General features: G+C 40.8%; 1 protein-coding gene across 5 annotated transcripts in view; it reads left to right on the forward strand.

Moving 5' to 3' along the window:
* The window catches only part of C11H12orf75 (chromosome 11 C12orf75 homolog), a 41264-nt gene extending 15893 nt beyond the window's left edge, over positions 1-25371 (forward strand). Inside the window, exons 2-6 of one of the 5 annotated variants that reach the window (XM_045365837.2) lie at positions 3424-3448; positions 20132-20167; positions 20938-21017; positions 21807-21844; positions 25268-25371. In XM_045365837.2, coding sequence (XP_045221772.1) covers positions 3424-3448; positions 20132-20167; positions 20938-21017; positions 21807-21811 — 146 coding nt within the window. In that variant the 3' untranslated portion in view covers positions 21812-21844; positions 25268-25371. Of the gene's footprint in view, positions 1-3423; positions 3449-20110; positions 20295-20937; positions 21018-21806; positions 21845-25267 lie in introns of those variants that run through there. The other 4 variants (XR_012420566.1, XM_065524744.2, XR_012420565.1 and 1 more) reach the window with 4 other exon arrangements.
* The last annotated feature ends 548 nt before the right edge of the window (positions 25372-25919 follow it).

The following is a 25919-nucleotide window of genomic DNA, read 5'->3' on the forward strand; positions in this document are numbered from 1 at the left end:
GGAGTTGGAGACCAGCCCGGGCAACATGGTGAAACCCTGTCTCTATTAAAAAATACAAAGATAAGCCAGGTGTGGTGGTGCACTCTTGTAATCCCAGCTACTCGTGAGGCCGAGGCAAGAAAATAGCTTGAACCCAAGAGGCGGAGGTTGCAGTGAGCCGAGATGGCACCACTACACTCCAGCCTGGGTGACAGCATGAGACTCCAAAAACAAAAGAAAAGAAAAAAAAAAAAAGAAATCAAAGTATTTTATCCCAAAATATATTTCTTTGACGTATTTTGAAATGGCTAAGCAAAGTTGTCACTTGAGAGGAAAATCTATATTCTGTAGAGAAATTCTCTTTCCTTTCCAGGTCTTTTTCCTGATCTAGGAGAGAATTAGTGTCTGGCAGTTTTTTTTTGTTTTTTTGTTTTTTGGTTTTGTTTTGTTTTTGTTTTGAGACAGAGACTTGCTCTGTTGCCCAGGCTGGAGTGCAGTGGTGCAATCTCAACTCAATGCAACCTTTGCCTTCCGGGTTCAAGCAATTCTCCTGCCTCAGCCTCCCAAGTAGCTGGGATTATAGGTGCCCACCACCATGCCTAGGTAATTTTTTATTTTCTTTTTAGTAGAGACAGGGTTTCACCATGTTGGCCAGGCTGGTCTTGAACTCCTGACCTCAGGTGATCTGCCTACCTCAGCCTCCCAAAGTGCTGGAATTACAGGCATGACCCAAGGTGCTGGCCTGCCACCTTTTAAAGTCTGATAAGAAACATTTAAAGGAGCTTCATATGGTGCCAGCCTGGCACCTTTTTAAGTCTGATAAGAAACATTTAAAGGAGCTTCATTGGCAAAATAAAACCTTGATCTCCACAATCTCTAAATTCAGACAATTCCAGGAATCAATTGATTCCAGATCTTTAAATAAACTCTTGCAACCAGTTGCCAGCCAGGAAATCTTGGAATCCACCTGTGACCCGGAAACAACCCTCCCCCCATGCCCCCACCACCTTTGAGTTGTCCTGGACCAAACCAGTGTACATGGTCTAGATATCGATTGGCGTCTTGTGTCTCCCCACAACATATGAAACCAAGCTGTAGCCTGAGCACCTTCGACACATGTTCTCCAGACCTTCTGAGGCTGTGTCACAGGCTTTCCTAAACCTTGGCAAAATAAACTGAATTGATTGAGACCTATCTCAATATTTTTTGATTTACATAGATTTTCTTATAGATTCTCATGCTTGACTCTGAAATAAAACATTCATTTTCATGGGTTTATGGTGGCACTAATCTTTTGTTTATTTTTTTTTCTATCAAAAACACTATGTTGGCAGTTTTTCCTATGTTAAGACTTTTTTTTTAAGTTTAGGATTTTTTGGTTTAATAATCTCTGATTCTAAAGCAGTTTATATAATTTTAACAGTAATGGTGCCACAGAAATGTTTTTCCCTGAAGAAAGGAACTGAATTTATTGCAAAGTTTAGGTTTAGTCAAAGCCTTGAAAGAATTTGTTTGAGACATAGCCTCAATTATCTTTAGGATCAGCTTTTAATTTGCAGTATTACAGATGCAAAATGAATATCACTGTTGGATTGTTTTTGCAATTTGGCAATAATTCCCCCACAGACTTATTTACTTACTTTGTAGCGCATCTTCCTTTATTCTTATACCTCTGTGACTGTGCAGGAATTATTTTAATTTCTATTTAATATATATCAAAATTGAAATATTAAGTGTGATGTCTAATAACTTAGTGTGCTATTTTTATGTGCCAGCTTTGTGTTAAGTGTTTACATTGTCTTTTTACACATTGTCTTTTTAAATCTTCACAATAACCTTTGAGAAAGATACTCTCTTACCCTCATTTGACATAAGGGTTATTTGACATAAGGGTTATCATTTGACTTAAGAGGTTAAAGGATGTTAAATACCGTATATCTTGTAAGAGTTGGAACCCAGTACTGTGCCTCCCGGATAAAGATATTGAGAGGAGTAAATGTGGGCAGAGAATCTGTGAGAAGTAATGGGGATGGGCACCGGAAGAGATGGGCTGTCTTTTTCACATGGGTGGTGTATTAGGGTTCTCCAGAGGGACAGAACTAATAGGACAGATAGATATATACATACGCAGGAGAGTTTATTAAGGAGTATTGACTCACATGATCATTAGGTGAAGTTCCACAATAGGCCGTCTGCAAGCTGAGGAGCAAGGAAGCCAGTCCAAGTCCCAGAACCTCAAAAGTAGGGAAGCCACCAGTGCAGTCTTCAGTCTATAGCTGAAGGCCCATGAGCCCCTGGCAAACTACTGGTCTAAGTCCAAGAGTCCAAAAGCTGAAGGACATGGAGTCCGATGTTCGAGGGCAGGAGGCAGCCAGTATGGGAAACAGATGAAGGCTCTAAGACTCAGCAAGTCTGCTCTTTGCACTTTCTCCTGCCTGCTTTATTCTAGATGTGCTGGCAGCTGATTAGATGGTGCCCACCCAGATTAACAGTGGGTCTGCCTCTCCTAGTCCACTAACTCAAATGTTAATCTTTTTTGGCAACATCCTCACAGACACACCCAGGAACAATACTTTGCATTCTTCAGTTCAATCAAGTAGACACTCAGTATTAACCATCACAGGTGGGAAGCCAATGGGAGCAGACTTAAGAGACACATGTGACTCTTTTTGGAACTAAGCTCGTGTCTTTGAGGCTTCCTAATTCATTTAGCTCATTGCTTGCATTGGTGCAGTTTGACTTAACCATGCCGTGCAGACATCAACGTAGAAGGTGTGTGGCTTAGAAAAAAAAATGTTTCTCGAAGTCTGCCAGTTTTGAAATTCATAAAATGGGAAGCTGGGTTAACATGATCTGTAAAATCTTTTTGAGAACTGGCACCATGTAATTTGCAGGAATTCTTAAAGATGGATGGAATAGATTCCAAAGCTAAGATTTGAAACTTAAACTAAATTTGAGATTTAAGATTGGAATTTGAGGCCGGGTGCAGTGGCTCATGCCTGTAATCCTAGCACTTTGGGCAATCAAGGTGGGAGGATTGCTTGAGCCCAGGAGTTGAAGAGCAGCCTGGGCAACATGGTGAAACCCCATCTCAAGAAAAAATACAAAAATTAATCAGGCATGGTGGTATGCACCTGTATTCCGAGCTACCCAGGAGGCTGAGGTGCGAGGATCACTTGAGCCCAGGAGGCAGAGGTTGCAGTGAGCCGAGATTACATCACTGTACTCCAGCCTGGGCAACAAAGTGAGACTGTGTCTGGGAAAAAAAAAAAAAAAAGATTTGAATTTTATGATTTTCTGCCCTCCTTTCTCTGTTTTTGAAAAAATTTTTAAACCCATTTTCTTGTCTCTTCAGGAATATTACTGTATTTTGGTTAGGTATTAGACAACATTTTTGTAGCAATACTATCACACCAATACAAACCTATCTTCTTTTTTCTCTAGGCCCTGCAGGAGCAGCCAAAGATGTGTAAGTATTGAATATTAATGATTTTATAAGCTGTCTTTCTGAGGAAGTTGCTGTTTTTCATGATTATGACATTTAGATCTTTGTGCGTATGGCTGAAAAGACATGGAAATACTTTGTATATAACGCACATGTCAGGATGATCATTTGGTTGTAACTAAAGTGCTATTTGGAGAACATTCTTTATGCTTTTCATAGCCGGGCACTTTAACTCAGGATCTTAAGAAGGGGAAATGTTGAATTGTGTTTCCATCCCAACTTGTGTAGAGTTTTTTTTTTTTTTTTAGTTAAAAGCAAGTGATTATAGGAGAAACAAGCATGTAGCTCCTATGACTATGCAGTGTTTTAGAGTTAGCTGGGGAGGAAAGACTGGGGCCAAACAGTTACCAAGTACACATTGAATTTTTTTAAAGTTGATAACTAGATATTCAAATGAATATATAGGGCCGTTCAACATAGTCACCATTGAGCTATCTTTAGAGCACCGTACATTTAATAATGGGCATCTCCCTGTGGAGAGATCGGGAGGTCAGGAGCATTCGGGATTTCCATGCCCCCTCTCTCTGCATCCTCCTGTCTCTAATCTAGCTATAGCAAGGACACTGCAGCAGTTCACTCTTTAAGATGATTTCTGGTTACCCAGTGAAGGGTGGGATCAACGGTTCCACCCAAAACTGGGTTGGATGTCAAGACTGATTCACCACATCTCAGGAGGGTACAGAAAGGTGTATTATTCACATGAGGCTTTCTGGGGAGAGCAGGGCAGCCATCCAAATGGGTCTGGTTTTTATTTTGGTTGGAGAATGGGCTGGGCTGAGGCTACTTATGAATGGGCAGAGGTTTGATCTTCCTGCTGGCACAGGGAAGAATTGCCCCCACTTTCTTACTGGCTTACATCGATGTGGGGCAAAAGGGGAGTGGTGGGGCTCAAAAGCTGTCCATGGTCGAATATCAAAGATAGGGCCAGGTGCAGTGGTGCACACCTGTAATCTGAGCACTTTGGGAGACCGAGGTGGGTGGATCACTTGAGGTCAGGAGTTCAAGACCAGCCTGGCCAACATGGTGAAACCCTGTCTCTACTATCTCTACTAAAAATACAAAAAATTAGCCAGGCGGGGTGGCAGGCCCCTGTAATCCCAGCTACTTGGGAGGCTGAGGCAGGAGAATTGCTTGAACTGGGAAGGTGGAGGTTGCAATCAGCCGAGATCACACCACTGTACTCCAGGCTGGGTGACAGAGCCAGACTCTGTCTCAGAAAAAAGAAAAAAAAAGAGTCAGACTTTATTTCTTACTACAAAGAATTTAGAGAAGATGAGAATGGGATTGTAAAGCTTTCTGGGAATTAAATATTTGAATATGCATTTTTAAAATTAGGACTTTAGATACAAAGGAAGCAGTAGTCGATGGCTTCTAGCTCCTGGTTGCCGTGTTGGAGTTTATTACCCAAACATTTAGCAACAGCGAGTTCTGCACCCTGACTGTATTCCTATTATTGCAATATTTCGGTCTCTCCTTCAGTCTCTCCCTTTAGTTTCTATATGTGTGGCCACATTAATTTTCCTCAAGCACTGCCCTGCACTTGTGTAGGACCTCTGCTCAAAACCTTTCAATTATTCCCATCGTCCTCTGGACTGAACCCAGGATTTATTAGGAATAGGAAGAGCATTTATGTTTTAGCCTCAAACTGACTGGCTCGCATGGTGTGGGAGGAGATCCTGCAGTGGGGAGCGAGCAGAGCCCAGGGCCAGGAGGGCTGTGCAGAGCTGCTCCAGGCCACTGTTCTCAGGGGCTCCTGCGACCTCATGCTTCTTGCTCCTGTCATTGTGTTTTGTTTTACCGTGCCCACTGCCTGGAATGGCCCTTTCCCTTTCTGTTTATAGAAATGCCATCTGTTCTGCAGGGATTGTGTGTTATCCTTCGTGAGAAGTATTTCCTGGCTCTCTCAGCTGCATAGCATGTCTTTCTCCTCAGAACCTTCACAGCATTTTGGACCTTTCTTGTGAGGCATTGTGTTGCGTTTATATCGTAGTTCTTCACATTCTTGTCTTTTCTCCCTTGGGGATTGAGAGTGGGGAAATGCCTTATTTTATTGTGCTCTAGAGTTATTCATGTCATGCTTTGATCATAGTTTGTGTTGAATAAATAGTTGTTGAATCAGTTCCATCATTGCTCTTCAAGGACGGAGTGATTTCATGACATCTTTCTTTTTCTAATAAAATTTAGTGATGATTTTGTCAACAGAATTAACTGTTCCAGGATGTGAGATGCCATGTAACTACTTAAGTATTTCACTATTTAAAATCCTAAGTTCTTCAGATTTAGGTTTTCTATGACTGTACCTCATTCTATGTCCTATAACTTTAAAATAAAATAATTTATTAAATAAATGACCTTTTAAAAACAAATGCAGTCAATTTAACTGGAAAAAGTTAAAGAACATTATAATATTATTTTTCCTTACACAAAAGATATATTCAAACATGTTCAATTTTTTAACTGGAAGCTATAGATTTATAAATCTTGACTATAGTATTAGGTGATGCCATGAATGAATGACAAGCTAAGAAATTAAGATGACTTAATTTTTTTGTTATGCACATTAAATTTTTTAAAAATCTAAACAGACTGATCCCAAACCAAAAGAACTGGCCAAAGTAATAGAATAAGTGTTGAGAGTAAAGAACTTTGAAAAGGGGAAACACAATATTATGCAGACCACAGAAAAGTCTTTGTGGGAAAATGGTAGTTATTTTTGGAAGCCAGAAATACTATATATTAAAAAAAATCAATTCTCTAGGAAAGGTCTGCAATTTTTACTACTACTCCTTTTTCTTATTTATTTGCTGCTTTCCATAGGTGAGAAGTCAGTATATAATAACAAATAAAATGATGTATCTGTCCTGAAGTAGGTCACTGTCTACTAGGGACCAAAATACACTGTGGTAAGTGCTAATTATTCCAATATTCAGAATTTAATGCTAGTCTTGGAATTGAAGGATGAACAAGAGTCATGCAGAAAAGGGGAAAAATGGCAACCCAGGGCAGAGGACAAGCATGAAAAAAGGCATGGGAGTGCAAGAAAACAGTAGGTCTGAGAACAGCCAACCAGGTGGTATCCCCTGGAGCCTGTGGTACAGTCTGGGCAGAAGTGAAAGATGAGGTTGATGGGCAGGCCTGGCTTGTGAAGGGCCTTGGGTGCAAGGCCAATAATTGTACTTGGTTTTTTTTATGCATTCAAGAGCTGATAGAGATTTTAAGGTGGAGGAATTAAATGATTATGTTTGAGTTTTAGGGCAATAACACCCAAAGCAGTGTGACACATAGGATGAGGGAGGGTGCAGGCACAGAGGAATAATGGAAGTGAGGCTACAAGAGGGTCAGATGGCAGAGGGAAAGAAGAGATGATGCAAACAAGGTGCATTAGAAAATGCAATTGATAAGATTTGTTTAATGACTTAATGGGGAAGGAAAGGAAAAAAAAAAACTACCATATCTGAGGATAATGCTGCAGTCAAACTTGAGCCAAGGGAAGAGATGGCTGATAGTCCAAAGAGGTCATGGGGGCTGAAGGAGGAAGGGAAGTCATTGCGTGTGGCATGATGGCCACATTGGTCACCCTGGGGACTGTAGTTTCAGTTGAGCAGTGTGAATGATAACCAAGTCGAAGTGGAAGTGAACCAGGTGCGAGGAAGTGGAGAGAGTGATGTGGGTCTTTGGTTTTATGCTGCTTGACAGTAAGGAATGGAGGGATGTTGGTGGCTTTAAGAGGAGGCAAATTTTCAAAATATACTGTGTTATAAAAAGAATACCAAGGAAATTTGGAAAGTACAGGAAAGTATTTTTTAAGAGAAAAATTCAGTTAGAATACCAGAGACAATCATTATGAACATTTTACACTTTTCTTCAAGTGTTTTTTGGTTATTTGTTTCTGCCCAATTGTGAGTGTGGTTGATTTTGTGTATTGAAGTTTGTTTTTCCTTTTGTCTTTTTTTAAAAATTATTTTTTGGCATGGAGGAGGCATGGATATTGCTGTAGGCTAAAAGGCAGGAACCAGGAGAGTAAGAAAAAACTGATGGTAGTTTGGGGAGTGGGTTTTTCTCTGGTGGTGGAGAGAATAACGATGTACATAGGTCCTACAACAGGCTAGAGAACTCAAAACCTAGCTAGGTTCACCTTCAGAACTTGAAAGCATGGTTGACAATGTCTAGAAACTTAATCATCATAAGAAAAGCCTACATGTGTATCAGAAAACAAGCCTTTCTTTTCCTCTCTTTCTGTCTCTTTCAAATTAAATCACAGTGCAGTAACACACTGAACAAAACAAAAAAAGAAGTGAATTCAAGGTAATGACATTCGGCTGCTTTCACAAACCTGCGAACATCAACCATGTTCTTATTTTAGTGTGGCAGATTCTCAGCTATTTGGCACCAATAGGCTGCGTTGGGATATTTTTGGTAGGAAATGGCAGAAGCCCAGTTTAAACTGGCCTAAACAAACAAACACAAAGGAATTTATTGGCATGTGGTGTGGAAAAGCTCCAGGGACTTGGCTGTAGTCACAGCTGGATCCAGGTGATCAAACGACAGGAAGAAACTCTCTTCTCTGCTTTCGTCTTCATTCTTAGGCAGCTTTCCTCAAGTGGTGACAAACAGGACCAGTTTATATCTTATCAGCTTAGTAATTCCTGTGGAAAAAACAACTTCTTTTTCCTTGTAGTTTGATGAAAAGTCCTAGGGCTGGGCTTTCCTGGCCCGTTGGGGTCGTGTTCCTATCTCTGAATCAGTCAGTGGGCCAGGAGAATGTGGGGTTCTCATTGGCCAGGCTGTGGTCATGTGCTCACCATTGGAGCCAATCAGTATCATTAGCCCCCACCTAACCGGATGGCCAAAGAGCGGGGGTAATCCTCTACAGAAAAATTGGGATGCCGTTACCAAAAAAAGGGGAGAAATTGTAAGTGGGCCAGCAGAAACAATTGGAATTTAATTGAAAACATTTTTTCTTTGTAGATCAATTTTCGTGTTCTTAAAAAAGTCTTGATTTAAAGTTTAAGCAATATTTATAAGAATATTATGACTATGTTTCAAATAAGAAACAGTATTAAATAAGTTGACTCAAATATAATATTTGCTGTTGAAAATAAAAAACTATAGCAACTCAATGTAAACAATGTAATTCAAATACTTCTTTCACTTAAAACATGTACAGTGAATTTTATTGAGATTCTTGGCAAAGCTATTTTATTTTTATGGAAGGTAGCAAATATAAAGAAAAATATTTTGGAATGAAATAACATAAAACCCATTGGCAATTTGTTTTTGTTTTTGCGTTTGGAAAAAAGAAATGATGAATCTCTTATGTTGAGTTTCTTGGGATCCTTTATAAATTTCCCATGTCTAATGCACCCATGTCAGCTGGGCCCTCTCTGCCCCTCATAGATACAGACCTGAGGGTGTCTGATGGGATCTTTTCTCATCCATGTACTAGGAGGGGAGGCTGTCTTCTGAGGGTGAAGAGGATGGGGTTGAAGTAGCATTGGAAAAGCCCGCATTTTGGAAGCAGAGAGACCTGTGTTTAAAATTCCCTTCACCATTTACTAGGTGTGTTACATCGTGTCCTTAGTATAATTATCTGTGAAATTGGGATAATGTAATAATTGTGCAGGGTAATCATCTTCATCATCATCATTCTTACAGTAGTAGCTAATCTTTACTGAGGACTGTGCACCATACACTGATTTCCAGCATTTTCTGTACGTTATCTCCTTCCATACCCATGATAATCTGATGGACAGAATAATGATGTTTCATTTTACAGGTGAGGAGTTGGGGAGCACAGAGGGCTGAAGTAACTGCTCGAGGGACAGATTACAAATACAGCATATTTAATATCCTAGGAAAATACTTGGCATCATGCTTGTTGCCCCTGGTGAATGACAGCTAGAATTATTAGTTTAAAATGTTGTTGAAAAAATTTGGCAGGGCTTGTGACATAAATACTTGATGGCAGAAGACCCAGCATATTGAGGGCCTTGCTGTGGTTAGAAATCATATATTCCCATTGGTAGCCCTGATGAGATTTTCCCCAGGTAGGACTCTGTGAAATAGGAGCAGGAAGAGAGAAAGCAGATGGACAGATTCATCCAGGGATGGAGAGGAATAGGTGGTGAACAGCAAGTGCTGCAGAAATATTTGACTGCAAGACGCATGCTAGGGAGAGAGGAAAAGGGAAGCACAAGGGGCTGATGAATGGGGAGGATGGGGAGGGATGGATGAACTGGAACTGATGATGCAATAAGAAAGCAGGCTTCTTGGGAATGACGGGACTGTCGAAAGGAAGATTTTTTTTTTTCTCCCTAGGGAGTGGGATTTTCTACTCTAAAATGTGGTAAAATAGTTCGAAGAACTAAGCTCCATGGAGCAGCCATGGGAGTATGTTAGCAGAGCAGCACAGAAGCTGTTGGGATAGAGGAAGTCAGCAAAATGTGAGGTGAGAGGTTGGATGGGTGATTTTCATGAATTTTTTTTTTTTTAGGCAAAGTCTTGCTCTGTCGCCCAGGCTGGAGTGCAGTGGCACTATCTCAGCTCACTGCAACCTCCGCCTCCTGGGTTCAAGTGAGTCTCCTGCCTCAGCCTCCCAAGTAGCTGGGACTACAGGCGTGTGCCACCATGCCTGGCTAATTTTTGTATTTTTAGTAGAGACAGGATTTTGCCATATTGGCCAGGCTGGTCCCGAACTCCTGACCTTGTGATCTGCCCACCTCGGCCTCCCAAAGTGCTGGGATTACACATGTGAGCCACTGTGCCTGGCTGTTTTCATGGATTTTAAAATTGACCTAGATAATGGTGCTCAGAAGGAAAATCTTTGGGTCAGGGTCAAAATCTTTGGTGCACTGGGGACAGTTGTGGCAGGGTTTAGGCTCCAGAGAGGAGAGGTTCTGGGTGAAAATGAAGTGGTCCCACCTGTAAGAGCTGTGTGGGGAGATGAGGAGCATGCTGGCTCCATCTCCTGTTAGGTGAAGCTCGGATAGGTGAGAACAAGATGCATATTCTTGAGGTTTTGAGAAAAGTGGTGCCAGCAAGGAAAAGCAAAATTTCTTAATGTAAGGAGATGAAGCGTGCACCCTTGCCTTATAGCAAATGATGCTTTTACAACCAATTCTGAAATAATTCCTAACACTGTGTGCCCCTTAGTAAGAGAATAACGAGGAGGAGAGCCGGAGAGGACAGGGAATTTGCAGTCCAGCTCTTGATCCCTTGCTTCTGGACAAAGAGAAGTTGAAAGCATTCCTTTGAAGTGAATGTTACTCATGTTCTCCAGCCATACACGCTGGAAGAAAGAAAGGGACTAATATTGGCCAGTGGGCTCATCCAGGGAGAGAGATCAAAAGAAAACTGTCCAAAGAAGTTTTAAAATTGGGAAGAAATGAATGATATTAAACACAGGCCAAAACAGCCAATGGTAAAACAGAATTCATTGTGTAATTAAGGGTTTGCTAGAATGGATTGAAACCACCCCAAGGGGCAGGAACCAGCATGAAAAACATGTTATAAAGAAAATTAAATAATTTTATTTTATCTGGAGAATTGTAGTGTAGATGGAAGTAAACACAGTCAATTAATAAACCTCTTCCAGAAGGTTATCATGAATGGTAACTGGAAACAGATTGGGAAAACCATGGTCTCCAGGGTTTCCGTATTCAATTTTTACTGTTTACGAATCAAAATGAGTTTAGCCTGTTTAGTTACACTGCAAATATGGAAAAAGAAAAGACTACAGGCCTTTTATTTTTTGCTTTTTGCTTTTTAGATCAACTCTAATAAGAATAGCTACATATTTAGAACATTTTTCTTGATGAGTAAGTAAAAAATAAATCATTTCTTTGCCACATGACTTTGTTAATTCCAGAAGCCTAAGGGAAGTAAGAACTTTCTGAATTTTCAGGCAAGTTGTAGCAAGGATGACTTGGGAGATGCTGTTTCGAGTGGCTGGCTGCTACCTAATATTTGTCATCTGTATTTGTCCTTGATCATGACATGGGTCCATTATTTCACTGTTAAAATCTTTAGGTCACTTAGGATAGCTGTTTTATACAACCCAGAAACTACGTAAATATAATGATGAAAAATTTTGACTGCCACATATTACTAAGAAAAAGATAGAGATTCCTATTTTATATATTAACTTTGGATAAGGTTTCCCTTAATGAAAGTGATAGTTATTGATAAGATAAATCATAGTAATGTAAAATGATTGTAAGGTTTGGGTGTTCCATACACATATTTGGTTTAAATAGGCATGCAAAAAATACATTAATTAAAAAAAAAGGCCAGGTAGGTGAAAGCCCACCCACCCCAAAGAGCAGCCACAAAGACACGGTCGTTTTGGAGGCAGCCCACCTTCCAGAACCCCGGCCTGCAGGAAGGTGGAGCTTATTTATCATTAGAGAGACATTCAGTGTCTGGTTCGTTCAGAAAAAGTCTGTGACCTTAGTGTAAAACAGAAGGGTGCATAACTACCCAGAGAATCTGGATCAGCACTGCTATTCACCCTGAGAAGGGTAAGAAGAGCACCGGCCTGGTTTTAGCAAGTTCACAGTAAGTGAGCTAGAAGTGGAATTAATAGAAACTGTCAGACAGAGGAAACCCAAAGCTATCCATCTGTAATCTGAGTTGCAGTGCTTGCCTTTGGTCAGTTGCTTTTATTTCTTTTCTTCTTTCTTTTTCTTGCATGCCAAGTGTCAAGCCAACTTTGCTAATGTACATATGACTAAACAGTATCTTACTCTATAAGAGTGAGTCGTATTTAAACCATCAACTGAGGATTTATCTTTTCAACAATCCCAAAAGACATTGAAAGTGGGGAGAATATGAGTTACGGGGTCCACCTTGAATAACACTTGTTTCTGCAAACAATTTTATTAACGCTGTGGGTGAAAGTCTGAATCAGAGCCCTGTAAGTGTGTGACCTTAGGCTAGGAGATGATTATGATACTCAACGGGTGGCTTGATCCTCGACTTATTCTTTCTCCTTGATCACCTGTTCTTTGATAAAAGAAGCTACATTTTTTGCTAACAAAAGACCTGATTTTAATTGAATGCCCAGTGTATTTTCTGTGTGTGTGTGAGAGAGAGAGAGAGAGAGAAGGGGAGAGAGAGAGAGAGAAAAGGGGAGAGAGAGAGAGAGAGAGAGAGAGAGAGAAAAGGGGAGAGAGAGAGAGAGAAAAGGGGAGAAAGAGAGAGAGAGAGAGAGAAAATGGGAGAGAGAGAGAGAGAAAAGGGGAGAGAGAGAGAGAGAGAAAGAGAGAGAGACTTGCTCTGTTGCCCAGGCTGGAGTGCAGTGGTGCGATCATGACTCACTGTAACTTCGACCTCCCGGGCTCAGGCAGTCTTCCCATTTCAGCCTCCTGAGTAGCTGGGACTACAGGTGCAAGCCAGCATGCCTGGCTACTTTATTTTGTATTTTTTGAAGAGACAGGGTCTCCCTTTTTTGCCCCAGCTGATCTTGAACTCCTGGGCTCAAGATATCTGTCTGCCTCGGCTGCCTGAAGTGCTGAGATTACAGATGTAAGCCACTGTGCTGGGCTCAGTGAATTTATTAAACCTGGTCCAAATTGGTGAATACATGGTTCTGTGGTTCTTAGGGAACGTTCTCGTGGTTTAAAAGGTCTTATAGCTAGGCGTGGTGGCGCGTGCTTGTAGTCCCGGCCACTCAGGAGGCTAAGGTGGGAGAATCACTTGAGCTGAGGAATTCGAGACCAGTGTAGGCAACATAGTACAAGAAAATATACGTTAGCCAGGTGCGGGGTGTGTGCCCGTGGTCCCAGCTACTAGGGAGGCTGAGGTGGGAGCATTGCTTGAGCCTGAGAGGTTGAGGCTGCAGTGAGCTGTGATTGTGCCACTGCTATCCAGCCTAGGCTACAGAGCAAGACCCTGTCTCAGAAAAGAACAAAACAATAATAAAAAATAAATAAATACAGGGTTTTCCTGATAAGATGGTATTTGAGGTTATGATTAAAAAATATTTCACTCTTATGTTTTTTCAAATGTTGCATTGCTTTCCACAAATTTTTCAAATGATACAGATGATGAGAAACAACATTGTCTTGATACCAGAGAAAGCAATTTACCAATAGGTTTTCAGTCATGCTTACCCTGGAAAAACGAGCTTACTATACAAGTTTATTCTTCAGAGTAGTGGCTCGTGTGTAACTAGAACATGGAATCACTGCTCAGTAAATTAATGTAAATCCTTTAGTACTGGCTTCCTCCAGCACTCTTTGGACTCCAGAAGTCAGTCTTCCTTCTAAGATTGGCTCTGGGCACAGATGTAAAGCAGATGTTGTTTCGACCAAACCCCAGCCCTTGGTTCCAGTCCCTTCCCTTGGGTCTTCCTTCCCCTTTCACTTCTCTAATGGACTTAATGTCTAGCACAGGTCCCCTAGCAAGAGCAGTATTTGTCTTGATGTGTCATGTGCTTGTTTCCAGATTACCCTTGATCCCTTGGTACTTTGGGCTAGTTTCTCTTCCCCTGCATTGGCACCAACGTTTGACTCCATGGTTGTGAAATTGGAGAAGTCCTGAGAAGCCTCAATTCTTGGGGCCAGGCCAGAAGAAGTGGGAGGGAAACTGGTAGAATTCACCTTTTACTTTTTGTTTTTAGGTGATTTGGTTTATGGCACCTGATCCCTTATCTCCTCTAATTCTGCATTTTGGTTCTCTTGGTATAAGCCTTATTTTCAAGGTTTCTTCCCCATTTCTGGTCACTAAGTTGACCAGATTAAGGGGTACTCTTGTTGTCCCCAAGTTGCCTCTCTCTCATTTTCCAGTGTTTAGTGCATTGGCTTGTGGGTGTCTGGGCATTGCTTCCTGAATTATGCCGTCCACCCCAGGAGGCTATTATTTAGAAGTGGATTACTACTGGCTGGGTGCAGTGGCTCACACCTGTAATCTCAGCACTTTGGGAGGCCAAGGCGGGTGGATCTCTTGGGGTGAGGAGTTCAAGACCAGCCTGGCCAACATGGTGAGATCCCATCTCTACTAAAAATACAAAAATCAGTCGGGCGTGGTGGTGTGTGCCAATAGTCCCAGGTACTTGGGAGGCTGAGGTAGGAGAATCACTTGAACCTGGGAGGCAGAGGTTGCCGTGAGCTAAGATCGCGCCACTGCACTCCTGTCGGGGCAACAGAGCTAGACTCCTTCTCCAGAAAAAAAAAAAAAATTACGATCATACCATGAGCGATTTATCCTGGTTGCTGTTTGTCCACTTGCTCCTTTTCTGAGGGAGAAAGATTATGTTTAAACTGAGTTTGTAGAGATATTTGGACCAATTAACTCCCAAACAGTGTGATCGAGTGCAGCAGCACAGCTTGACCTCTTTTCTAGTTTCAGCCACCGTGGACTGGCCTTGTCTTCACTTTGCTTATCTCCTCCAGCACAGAATAATTCAATCTCCAGGCCCTGCTCTCTGAGGGAAGATTCTAGAGGGTGAAGTCATCTCATTCCTTGCTCTTACTGATCTGCATTAGGACTGACTGCAGAGACTAGGGCCTTGCTGCCTCCTTCTGAGGACCTTCTGGGCCCTATCCGTGGCTGCTGTTTTCACAAGGCTGGGGAGGGTGTGGCTTTGTGTTCTGCTCTCCCTCCCCGTTTCTTTCTCTGGTTTGGGGGACAAATTTTGTAGTCCATCAGCAATCACAGCTGTAGACCATGCAGTGGTTACTGCCCTACAACTGGAGTTTCTGGTCAACTTAGTGACCAGAAAAGAAAATAATCGCATCCTTGGTGAAGAACGGAGTGGCTCATCCAGGAGCTTACGTGGCTGTGGATGTTCTGGCCTGAGTGTGACCATTTCCAGCAAGACATTCTGGATCCTCAGAGCTGAGGAAGGAGCAGACACTATTTTTATAACTTCTGAAACCTAACAGAAATCTACGTGTGCCTACAGTGATGTGTACCTGTAAATGTAAAATGTATTTGCCTTTGATTTGAATGACATAAGCTACCTGTGGGCACCTCAGTTATCCCATGCCCATCAGAAGCTCCTTTTGGCACTTAAGTGTCTAAGAAAATATTGACAAGTGAATTATTATAATTACTATTTTTTGAGATGGGGCCTTGTTCTTTCACCCGGGCTGGAGTGCAGTAGCATGATCTCAGCTCACTGCAACCACTGTCTCCCATGCTCAGGTGAATATCTGGGCTGCCTCATCTTAGATAGATCTTTATTTATTTATTTATTTTTTTTGAGACTGAGTCTCTCTCTATCGCCCAGCCTGGAGTGCAATGGCGCAATCTAGGCTCACTGCAACCTCTGGCTCCCAGGTTCAAGTGATTCTCCTGTCTCAGCCTCCCGAGTAGCTAAAATTACAGGCACACGTCACCATGCCCAATTAATTTTTGTATTTTTGGTAGAGACGGGGTTTCACCATGTTGGCCAAGCTGGTCTCGAACTCCTGACCTCAGGTGATCCGCCCGCCTCAGCCTCCCAAAGTGCTGGGATTAAAGGTGTGAGCCACTGCACCTGCCCTGTAGATCATTTTAAGAAATCAATGTACCTTTTTCACTCACAAGAGGGAGGCTCTTGTGATCCTTCCACCGCCACCTCCTATAGCTGGGACCACAGGCGCATACCACCACACCTGGCTAATTTTATTTTATTTTCTGTGTTCTTAGTAGAGACGAGGTCTTGCCATGTTGCCCAGGCTGAAATTATTAAGGCAGGTAAAATCTTTCAAAATAAGGAGTTTTGTGGGGGGGAAAAAGGTATGTTGATTTCTTAAAATGGTTTCCATATGGGGCACCCCCTATGTTTGGATAGCCAGGGCATTATTCAAAACTTGAGAACTTGAGAACAAGGATTCAAATCCCAAAGACTTTAAGTTTCTTGTAAAAGTGTTGAGTGATAAAATAAATTTAGCATCCCAATTTTGAATGGCCAGAGGATAATGTCCACTTCTCTTACCAAGAAATGACCTTTATTGAAATGAGTCCCCCACACCAGAAGGTGTGCTTTTTAGACTTTTTAGACTATGGAGCCTAAATGCCTAATAACCTGAGGCAATTGCATTGGCCTGTCAGGAGTTTGGCTTAACATGTCCGGGCTTTCCTTTTACCCGGCGTCTTTGTTGCTGTGTATTGACCCATTTTTTCCCTTACGCTAAAGCTTGTGCAGTTGGGGCAGGACCACGCCACCCCAGCAGGTAGGATGCCCGTGTCCCCTTGAACACTGGCTGGACAGCATTTGGTTCTCTCTCCAGGCAGCTCAACACAATGGCTTGGACCTATCCTTCCACAAGAAGAGTTGGTTTAGACCAACCACCACTTTCTGATTTAACCTTAGTCTGGACCTGGTTGTCCAGTTGAATAGATTCTAATGTAACTGCTCGTCAGGACAACCTTTGTACCTGCATAAAAATGACTTATGTGGCAATTTGACAAGATCTGCAAAGATTGATGGTCCCTGGCAGCTGTCAGAGGTTGTTTCTCATGCTGATGAAACAGGCTAGGAGTCTTCTACCATCTCATTTCCGACTTTTCTTGAGTGGGATGATACAAATTGGAGAGCTCCAGCTACAGGAAGGTGCATGTTTCTCTAATGCAAATTAGCATGGGCCCACAGTGCATGAAGCAGGAATTAGGATCACACAAATCTGGGTTTGAATTCTGGCTCTATGACTTAGCTTCGTAACTTCGATCATGCTACTCAGTTTTTCATTTTTAAAATGTGAGCAGTACTGGCCTTGCAAGATTGTATGAGGATTAAATGAACTAATATAATAGAATTAGCAAAGTGCCAAGTATAGTTACACAATCAGGTTGAGAGATGGAGTGATGGTCAAAGCTTTTGCAAAAGCAGTATGGAGGTGAATTGCCCACTTTAGGAGAAGCCACTATGTTCGTCTTTCACAGGAAGTGTTTTTGACTTTTCCATCTTTCTACCTGGGAAGGAGAGTGGTGAATCAGAATATGGAGCATGGCTTTGGTGCCAGGTGGATGGGGTATGGATGTTGGTCATACTTGTTAGTCTTGTATGTTTATGAATTACATGGCTTTCTGTACCTGGTTCCTCAGGCCCAGGCTCTCAGAGCTGTTGTGAGGAATAGCATGGATGCACGTGCAGTGCCCTGCACTGTGCCTGACACACAGGAGGGACTCATGAATGACATCATTGTACCCATGGAGTCCTGGTCTCTAGTCCTAGTGTTGTAGAATAACTATTTGTGGAAGGAATGGATGAAGTGACAGTCTTATACATGGAAGTGTGTATGCAAAGGCAGGCTTTACAACTCAGTGGAAGATTTAAAAGAGTAGATGTCTGGCCGGGCGCGGTGGCTCATGCTGGTATTCCCAGCACTTTGGGAGGCCAAGTTGCACAGATCACGAGGTCAGGAGTCAAGACCAGCCTGGCCAACATGGTGAAACCCTGTCTCTACTAAAAATACAAAAATTAGCTGGGTGTGGTGGCACGTGCCTGGAATTCCAGCTACTTGGGAGGCTGAGGGAGGAAAATCGCTTGAACCAGGGAGTCAGAGGTTGCAGTGAGCCAAGATTGCACCACTGCACTCCAGCCTGGCGACAGAGCAAGACTCCATCTCAAAAAAATAAAAATAAAAAAAGAGTGGATATCTTATAAGGCTTTATAGGTGGTATTTTTTAAGATTTGGCACTATATCTGAAGCTTAATTTATTGTCAAATAAATATGGCAACTACATTATCCTTTCCTGCCAGTTATACGTGTAAGGTTGTTGATTAATTTTATAACGGAGAACACAGATTGAGTTTTAAGGTATTGAATAATTTCACAGGAGAAAGTAAATGACTATTTTCCTACATTTGGGAAAGTGAAAATATATTTTAAAACCTTGAATATATCCTTAAGCACAGTTAAGCAAAAGGGGAAAGAATTAAAATAAACAAATTTGTAAATGGATGTGAAAAGAATAGTTGTGGCAGGAAATGTGTGGCATAAACGACCAGTTACACACAGGTTCATGTGATCTCATGAGAAAGTTAATCACTCAGGAGCAAAGTTAACAGTTCTTATCAGAACTTATCTTGAACAAGTTTGTCCTCATCATTTCTCCATTATCTATACTAAAGGATTATAAATCCATTTTAATTAAAAGTAGTGAACAACACTTTCTTATACCACATCAATAAGCATAACACCATTAGTACAACTTTGACACTTTCGAATTAAAAAACGATCCAGCATGAACAAGAGGTGAATGAAGCTGATAACCATCTGGTGCATTTAGGTTATATGCTCAGTTTGGGTGAATTCGGTCTCAAGATGGATTTTGTACTCTCTTGCAGTATTAGCTGTTCACGGCCAGCGTTCACCAGATAATTGTTAAATCTGCACTTTCCTTCTTTATAGACTTGGACTTGCTGTTCCAATAAAGCAAAAATCTCATGCACATGTATAGTCACATTTGAAATATCACAACTTTTAAGTGGGTAAAATCAGAGTTAAGACAGTCTCTGAATCAGAAGAGTCAATGACGTTTAGATGTTTGCAGTCTGCTTTTTTCTCAACTGAAGCCCCTTAACATTACAATTTGAATTCAGTCAGATACATTGGAATCTTGTTGAATTTTTTTTCTTTCAGAAAAGCAACTTATGTGTGCCAACTAGTGCTTCAAGGAAAGTGTCCTGATTCTCTTAGAAATATGCCAAGGAATTCTGGTAGAATATGGACTCCTTTTTTTTTTTTCTTTTTTCTTTTTTTTTTTTTTTTGAGACCAGGTATCCCTCTGTTACCCAAGCTGGAGTGTAATGGCGTGATCTCTGCTCACTGCAACCTCTGCCTCCCGGGTTCAAAGATTCCTGTGCCTCAGCCTCCTGAGTAGCTGGGACTACAGACATCACCATGCGTGGCTAATTTTTGTATTTTTAGTAGTGATGGGGTTTCACCATGCTGGCCAAGCTGGTCTCGAACTCCTGACCTCAAGTGATCCACCCGTATCGGCCTCCCGAAGTGCTGGGATTACAGGCATGAGCCACCACACCTGGCCTGCATTCATCTTAATGCAAGGAGAGAATCTGTGCATTTTAAAGTAGTGATCCCCTCTAAATGTGTCCTTTTAAACATTTTCCCTGTCTTTGCAGTATATCATGTATGAAATGGCTCATGTTTTTAGATAAAAATAAATCAAATAGGCATTAACTCTTTTTGCACTGAAGAAATCTTTCAGTGCCTATAGTTGTGCCACTGAAGTGTCAGAAGAGATCTAAAATCATGTATTAGGTCTGGAAGAGACCTGAGGGGTCATCTGGTCAACCAGCTTATTTTACAAATGAGACACAGGCTGGCAGCTCGCCCACAGCCTGTCTGTCACACAGGGAGTAGGTGGTACACACACGACGATAACTCAGGCTTCTTTCCAATTTCAGCTGCCCTCAGTTTTCCATTTCATTTGGCAGTTGTGCATTTTGGCATTTGCTGTATTCACACATTTTGGTTTGTAGGAAATTACCAAGTTTTAATGTATGAACGATTGAGGTGAAGGCAGAATATTGTCACAGAAACACTTGATGGATAGTTTTGCTCCTCTGCTTAAGTCTGATGGAAACACTTGAAATAAAATTGACTTTAACTCAGTAGTCCCTTTTTCTCACAACCAAAAATGAAGTCCCCGACTATGTAACCAACTGTCTCATAGCAAATGTTTCTGACCTTTTAGAACAGAAGAATCCATAACAGAAGATGACAAGAGGAGGTATGTTTGGTGTTGCAGCTGGCTTTAGTTTGAATGGTTTTGGCCATACCTCATGGATTTAACACACTGTAGTACATTCCCAATAATACAGATTCCTCCAGGAAAACTATTGGCACAGAGAATACAGGTAGGGGCATATGGTCTGAAAAAGAACTTGCCCAGGATTCATCATCTTTCCTCCTTCCAAGCAAACTTGGTTTTTGTTCTATGCGTGTGGCATGTGCTAATTTTCATCCTACGACGTTTGGGTGTGCTGTTCTCCCTAACTGGACGGCTTCCCTTCATTCTCTCAGCCTTTCCTGTCCTGCTACTTCTCTGATTAACTGCACTCCACCCTCATTTCTCTCTTGCTCTCTCTGCCCTCATTTTGTATCTCCCTATTAGTAAGATATCTTTGTGTATCCATAATGCCTATTGTCATACCACGTTGACCACTCTGAATTCTTGATAAATGTTAACTGTAACATGTCACTGTATAATATTTAATACTATACTAAATTGTAACATCCCAAATTATTTTCTTCTTTCTCACTACAAGTAAAATATCTAAAAATTCTAACGCAATACATCTTTCTTTTTTTTTTTTAAATAGCTTCTTTTTAACCTAGGAAACCAATTATATTCCCAAGGGCCATAATATTCTAGATTCTACTTTTGAAAAACCATGAGCTATTTTAATAATTATGTAATTGTTTGGAGTACTCCATGCTTCTGTTGCTTACTGTAAATAGAGAGTACCATTTAAATTGGTTTGATTTCTTTTTATCAAGAAACTATGGAGGAGTATATGTTGGCCTACCATCTGAAGCTGTCAATATGGTGTCCAGTCAAACAAAGACAGTTCGGAAAAGTAAGTGAAATCATGTGCTACTGATTTTCCGTTCTTGTTTATTTTTGTGTTTTATGAAAAAGCATGAAATTTGTATTTCGGCTTGCTTGACTCAATCTATGTATTGGCCATAGTGAACCATGTATAAGTACTGTCTGTTCATTGCAGTCATTGGTTGAAATGGCTACCCACATGGTAAGAAGAATTCCAGAGCATAATTTAGCTTTTATTTGTGGTTATGCTCCATATTTTTAATTTCTTGTTAATTTTAGTGATGATCAGTGTGAAAATGAAAGCTAATATTTATGTAAGTTTATGGCATTTTCATAGAACAGAAAGGTAAATTTCTGTAATATAAGATGACTGACTGATAAGCAATCTGCTGTTTAAAGGAAAAGTAATTGCCTATTGCATAATTAAATGAAATGAGGCTCCATTTTCCGAGTTTTAATAGATAGCAATTATGGGGCCAATGAAGTCCTTTTGATAGGCACCTTTTGATTGATAGATAGCTTCTTGCTCAAGGCAGTTTTTAAGTGAGGCTTATGGTAAACAACGCTGATTTACAAAACCACTGTACAAGGTATTGTCTGATATATAGTTTTAAATGACTATTAATATGTTCGCTTTATACTCAAGGCTATATTACATTATTTTTAACATACTATATTTGTTCCTCATTGTTCTACCCATACTTTGTGATTTAGACTAGCAAATACTTACATGTCATTACTGTTTACAGTTCTATAGAAAATTAGAATATGTTATTTATAATCTGAACATTCAACTTTTCTTAATTTTCTCTTTAAGATTAGAAGAAAATAACTTCATGACTCAAGAATCAAGAGGTAGTGTGTATTTTTCTAAATAATTCTATATATTTAGACTTGTTGATGAATGGACTGTAGATATTATTTGCTCTATCTTTCTAAGAAATCCTGAACTGAACCTCACAATTTAAAGAAGGGGTTTCATCCTATAGAATTGAGTGTGTTTTATTGCAAAGAGGTGAATAATCAGATCAATTTTCTTTCATCTACTTTTTTTCCATTTCATTTTGTTAAAAATGAAACTTAATTTATTTAGTAAGAGCAAGCTAAGTGTCTACCTAAAACGTTCAGATCTCACCCTTCTTCACTGCAAAAATCTTTGAGGGCCTAGGACTTGAGAAATGGCAGGGAGAGACCAGAGAGGCTAGAACTGGGAATTAGATTAGAATCGATTTTAAGTGGTATTAGCCAGTGGTTAATACACAGAGAGGAGATGTGTCAGTACCAAAACTCCAGTAGAGATGGGCAATCGATCAATTAAGTCCCAAACACTTAATACTGATTCTAATCTAACTGAACAGAGATGTAATTATGCAGGAAGGAATAGTAAGAATCAGAGTATAAGTTAACAGATTGGTTTTACAAAACACATTCAGTATGGAGACGACGAAGAGCTAGGAGTTGGAATTATAATAAGACAAACAAGAATAAGGACAAATAGCTTTCATTTATTAACTGCCCTGCATACCAGTCTCTAAAAGACGTGGAGCAGCATTTCCATACAGACAAAGAATCTTCGTTCACTGGGTCCAACAAGGGTCCAACAACACATTCCATGCTGGGCTCCCCACTGTATTTCACTCTTGCTGAATGACACGCAACCTCTTTTGAAGCCTCCAGTGATTAGGAATGTCCTATCTCCTGAGATAGCCCATTCTCTTCTGGAAGTCAGGCAGCCTTGGTTTTGAATTCAGGCTCTCATTGACTAACTGGGCAAGTTCCTTCCCCTTTATGACCTCAGTTTTTTTATCTGAAAAATGGGGCCAATACTTAAACTGAAGAGTTGTTGATCGGATTAAATATGAAATAAATGGTAGCGTCTGCTATCATCATTGTCATCACCACCATACTATTAATTTTTTTAATAACCAAAGTCTAACCATTGGCAGACCAAAAGCAAGACTGATTTGATACTGAACCAACTTCTCGCCCAGGGCCGGTACTAGATTTGCTATTTGGGATGAGGTGGGATTACAGACTAATTTCACAGGTGGAGACAAACAAGCTTTCCTGCTAGAGAAAGGAGACATAGAAACTGTAACCCGTTTCTTCCTGACAAGAACTTAGAACAATCTTTGGGTAGCTACATCTTTGAAGATTTTCTCATCAAGGCAACATTATGGAGGTTTATCCCCTCGTACCCATGAACACAGGGTGTTCGGTTTCTTTTTGGAAAGTCACTGGAGAGTTTCTATTTCTGGTATTTTTAACATAGTTCTAGCCCTCCATATAGATTTCTGAGTTCCCTGCTAGTTTTCTCCTGTGCAGAAGTACTTTTATTATTTGTATCAAATAGAAAAGGTAAGTCGAAACCAAGAATATACTGCTGTTTACCCTCCTGGAAACAGAATGTGTTTCAAAAAGCAAGGGAATAGAGAGGAAAGAGGTGCTGCCTAGATAGCTATGAGGAGACTGGGCAGCTCTGCTACCAACACAGACCTAAGATGAGTCCCTTAACTTCCCTCAGCTTGTCTCAACCACAGTTTTCTCATGGGAGTGTTAGACACGATGATTGCTCACCCTCGTGGGTGGATCTGAAGTTCGCTGGTAACACTTCAGCAATAATCCTGGTGAGCAAGCTCATATCACTTTAGGCAGCTAGCTAAAACATTTCTTCCTGTTCATGGCTGTAAATATATAGTATTTTATTGCCACCCCTCTCTTATCTCAATTTTCCCCGTTCTTTAACTCTTCCTTTTTTTTTTTCTATTACCCTTACATTTTATTTATTTACTTATTTTTTATTTTTATTTTACTTTGAGTTCTGGGATACATGTGCTGAACGTGCAGGCTTGTTACATAGGTATACATGTACTGTGGTGGTTTGCTGTACCTATCAACCTGTCATCTAGGTTTCAAGCCCTGCATGCATTAGGTGTTTGTCCTAATGCTGTCCCTCCCCTTGTCCCCCACCCCCAACAGGCCCAGGTGTGTGATGTTCCCCTCCCTGTGTGTTCTCATTGTTCAACTCCCACTTATGAGTGAGGAAATGTGGTGTTTAACTCTGTCTCTAAACAATTAGTTTGATCCTGGTCTTTCTGTAGCCTCCTTTGTATTATCTGAAAAGTTTTCTAAGTTGATAAGCTGCCCATTTTCCTTAGATGCTAAGCATCCATTGTGGTCCTTATCTGTGACATGCCTGAACTCATGGCTTTCTAGGCCTTAGTTGTTGGGCAGAAACCCCGATGAGAAGACTTCAGAAAAGAGATGTTTCATAGAGGGAATTGGAGACACTTTTGTTGTTGTTGTTGTTTGTTTGTTTTTTTACCTAACATGTGGACTCTCTCTGAACTAAATGCACTCAGTGATCAAAGTTGATTTGGTTTGGTTGATTTTGAAACAAATTGAGGAATGATTTCAGAATCTCTTAAAGTTACTTATGGCCGGGCACGGTGGCTCAAGCCTGTAATCCCAGCACTTTGGGAGGCCGAGACGGGCAGATCACGAGGTCAGGAGATCGAGACCATCCTGGCTAACACGGTGAAACCCCATCTCTACTAAAAAATACAAAAAACTAGCTGGGCCAGGTGGTGGGCGTCTGTAGTCCCAGCTACTTGGGAGGCTGAGGCAGGAGAATGGCGTAAACCCAGGAGGCGGAGCTTGGGTGACTCCAGCCTGGGCGACAGAGCGAGACTCCGTCTCAAAAAAAAAAAAAAGAAAAGAAAAAAAACGTTACTTATGTGAGGATGCACATGTGTAGTTTCTTGTGCAGATGACCCTAGGGTGAAAGTTATACCCACTTAGATGTGCAGAGTACTTCCAGCACAGAGGGGCTTAAGTGATGCTTCTCAGGTGACAGTGGGTGGCCTGGCTGCATCAGAATCCCATCGGGGAGCGCCGTGTAATGTGGAGGGCTAGGCTCTCCCAGGAGGTTCGGACCAAGTAGGGAAGGGATGGAATTGTGGCCGAACAGTCTCTATTTTTAATTCAGATGATGTTAATATAATGCAGCTAGGTTTGGGCATTGCTTATCAAGATGTATTTTAATTGTAAGTTTGTAAGTCTCTTTTCCTACCCAGCTTTGCTTCTTTATATAATTATCATCAGTGCTTAGCTCTACACTGGCCACATAAGTCTTAAATTAATATTGGGTGGATATTAAATAGGTGCTTTACTTAAAAGAAAGTCAGTAAATAACTTGTAGGCTTAAGGCTAATATATTTTTTAACCTAAGTTGTACCCGTTTGCTCACTCTTTTCTCCTCTTCTGTTGTCTCCTTAGCATGCTCATCAATTTGGAAGGAATTTGGCTCCGTGGGACATTGTAATGTGCACAGACATTTCCAAGGAAATTCTAAGCAGTCACCCTTCCCTCTTGCATTCCCCCAAATCTTAAGTGTATACATAAAACCCTGGGTACATATTGTTGTGGTAATAGAAGGGAATTGGTTAAACAGTACACTTTATGGAACTTTCTGTGGCCCCCTACGAAAGACAGGTTAACAAACTGTCATGGAGGCTGCTGTTGCCTAGCCAGGGCTGCTGCATTTTGACATTTCCACCGTGGCCACTCAACACATTTCATGGAGGTCATGTCTTTTCACTGATACTTTTTGATAGTTTTTATATAACAAAATCCTTATTCTATTTATAACTTAAGATGATAAGGCACTATAAATGAATGACCTAAAATAATATATTTGTCTGTTATCTTTCGCTATTTCTACTTCACTTTAATTTTTAGCTGTAAAATTGGTAAATGGATTCTTACAACTATCTCTTTCTGTTTTTTACTATTTGGTTTTCAAATTTCATTTAAATGTCAGAATTTCCTTTTTAGGAACAATGTGTATTTCATTGCAATATTTAAAAATAAACTCAAATTTGCATGCCATATGCACATTTTGATTACATTTTTATTTTCTTTCATGAAA

The sequence above is a fragment of the Macaca fascicularis genome, chromosome 11 (genome assembly GCF_037993035.2).
Source record: "Macaca fascicularis isolate 582-1 chromosome 11, T2T-MFA8v1.1".
In the NCBI taxonomy this organism is placed as follows: domain Eukaryota; kingdom Metazoa; phylum Chordata; class Mammalia; order Primates; family Cercopithecidae; genus Macaca; species Macaca fascicularis.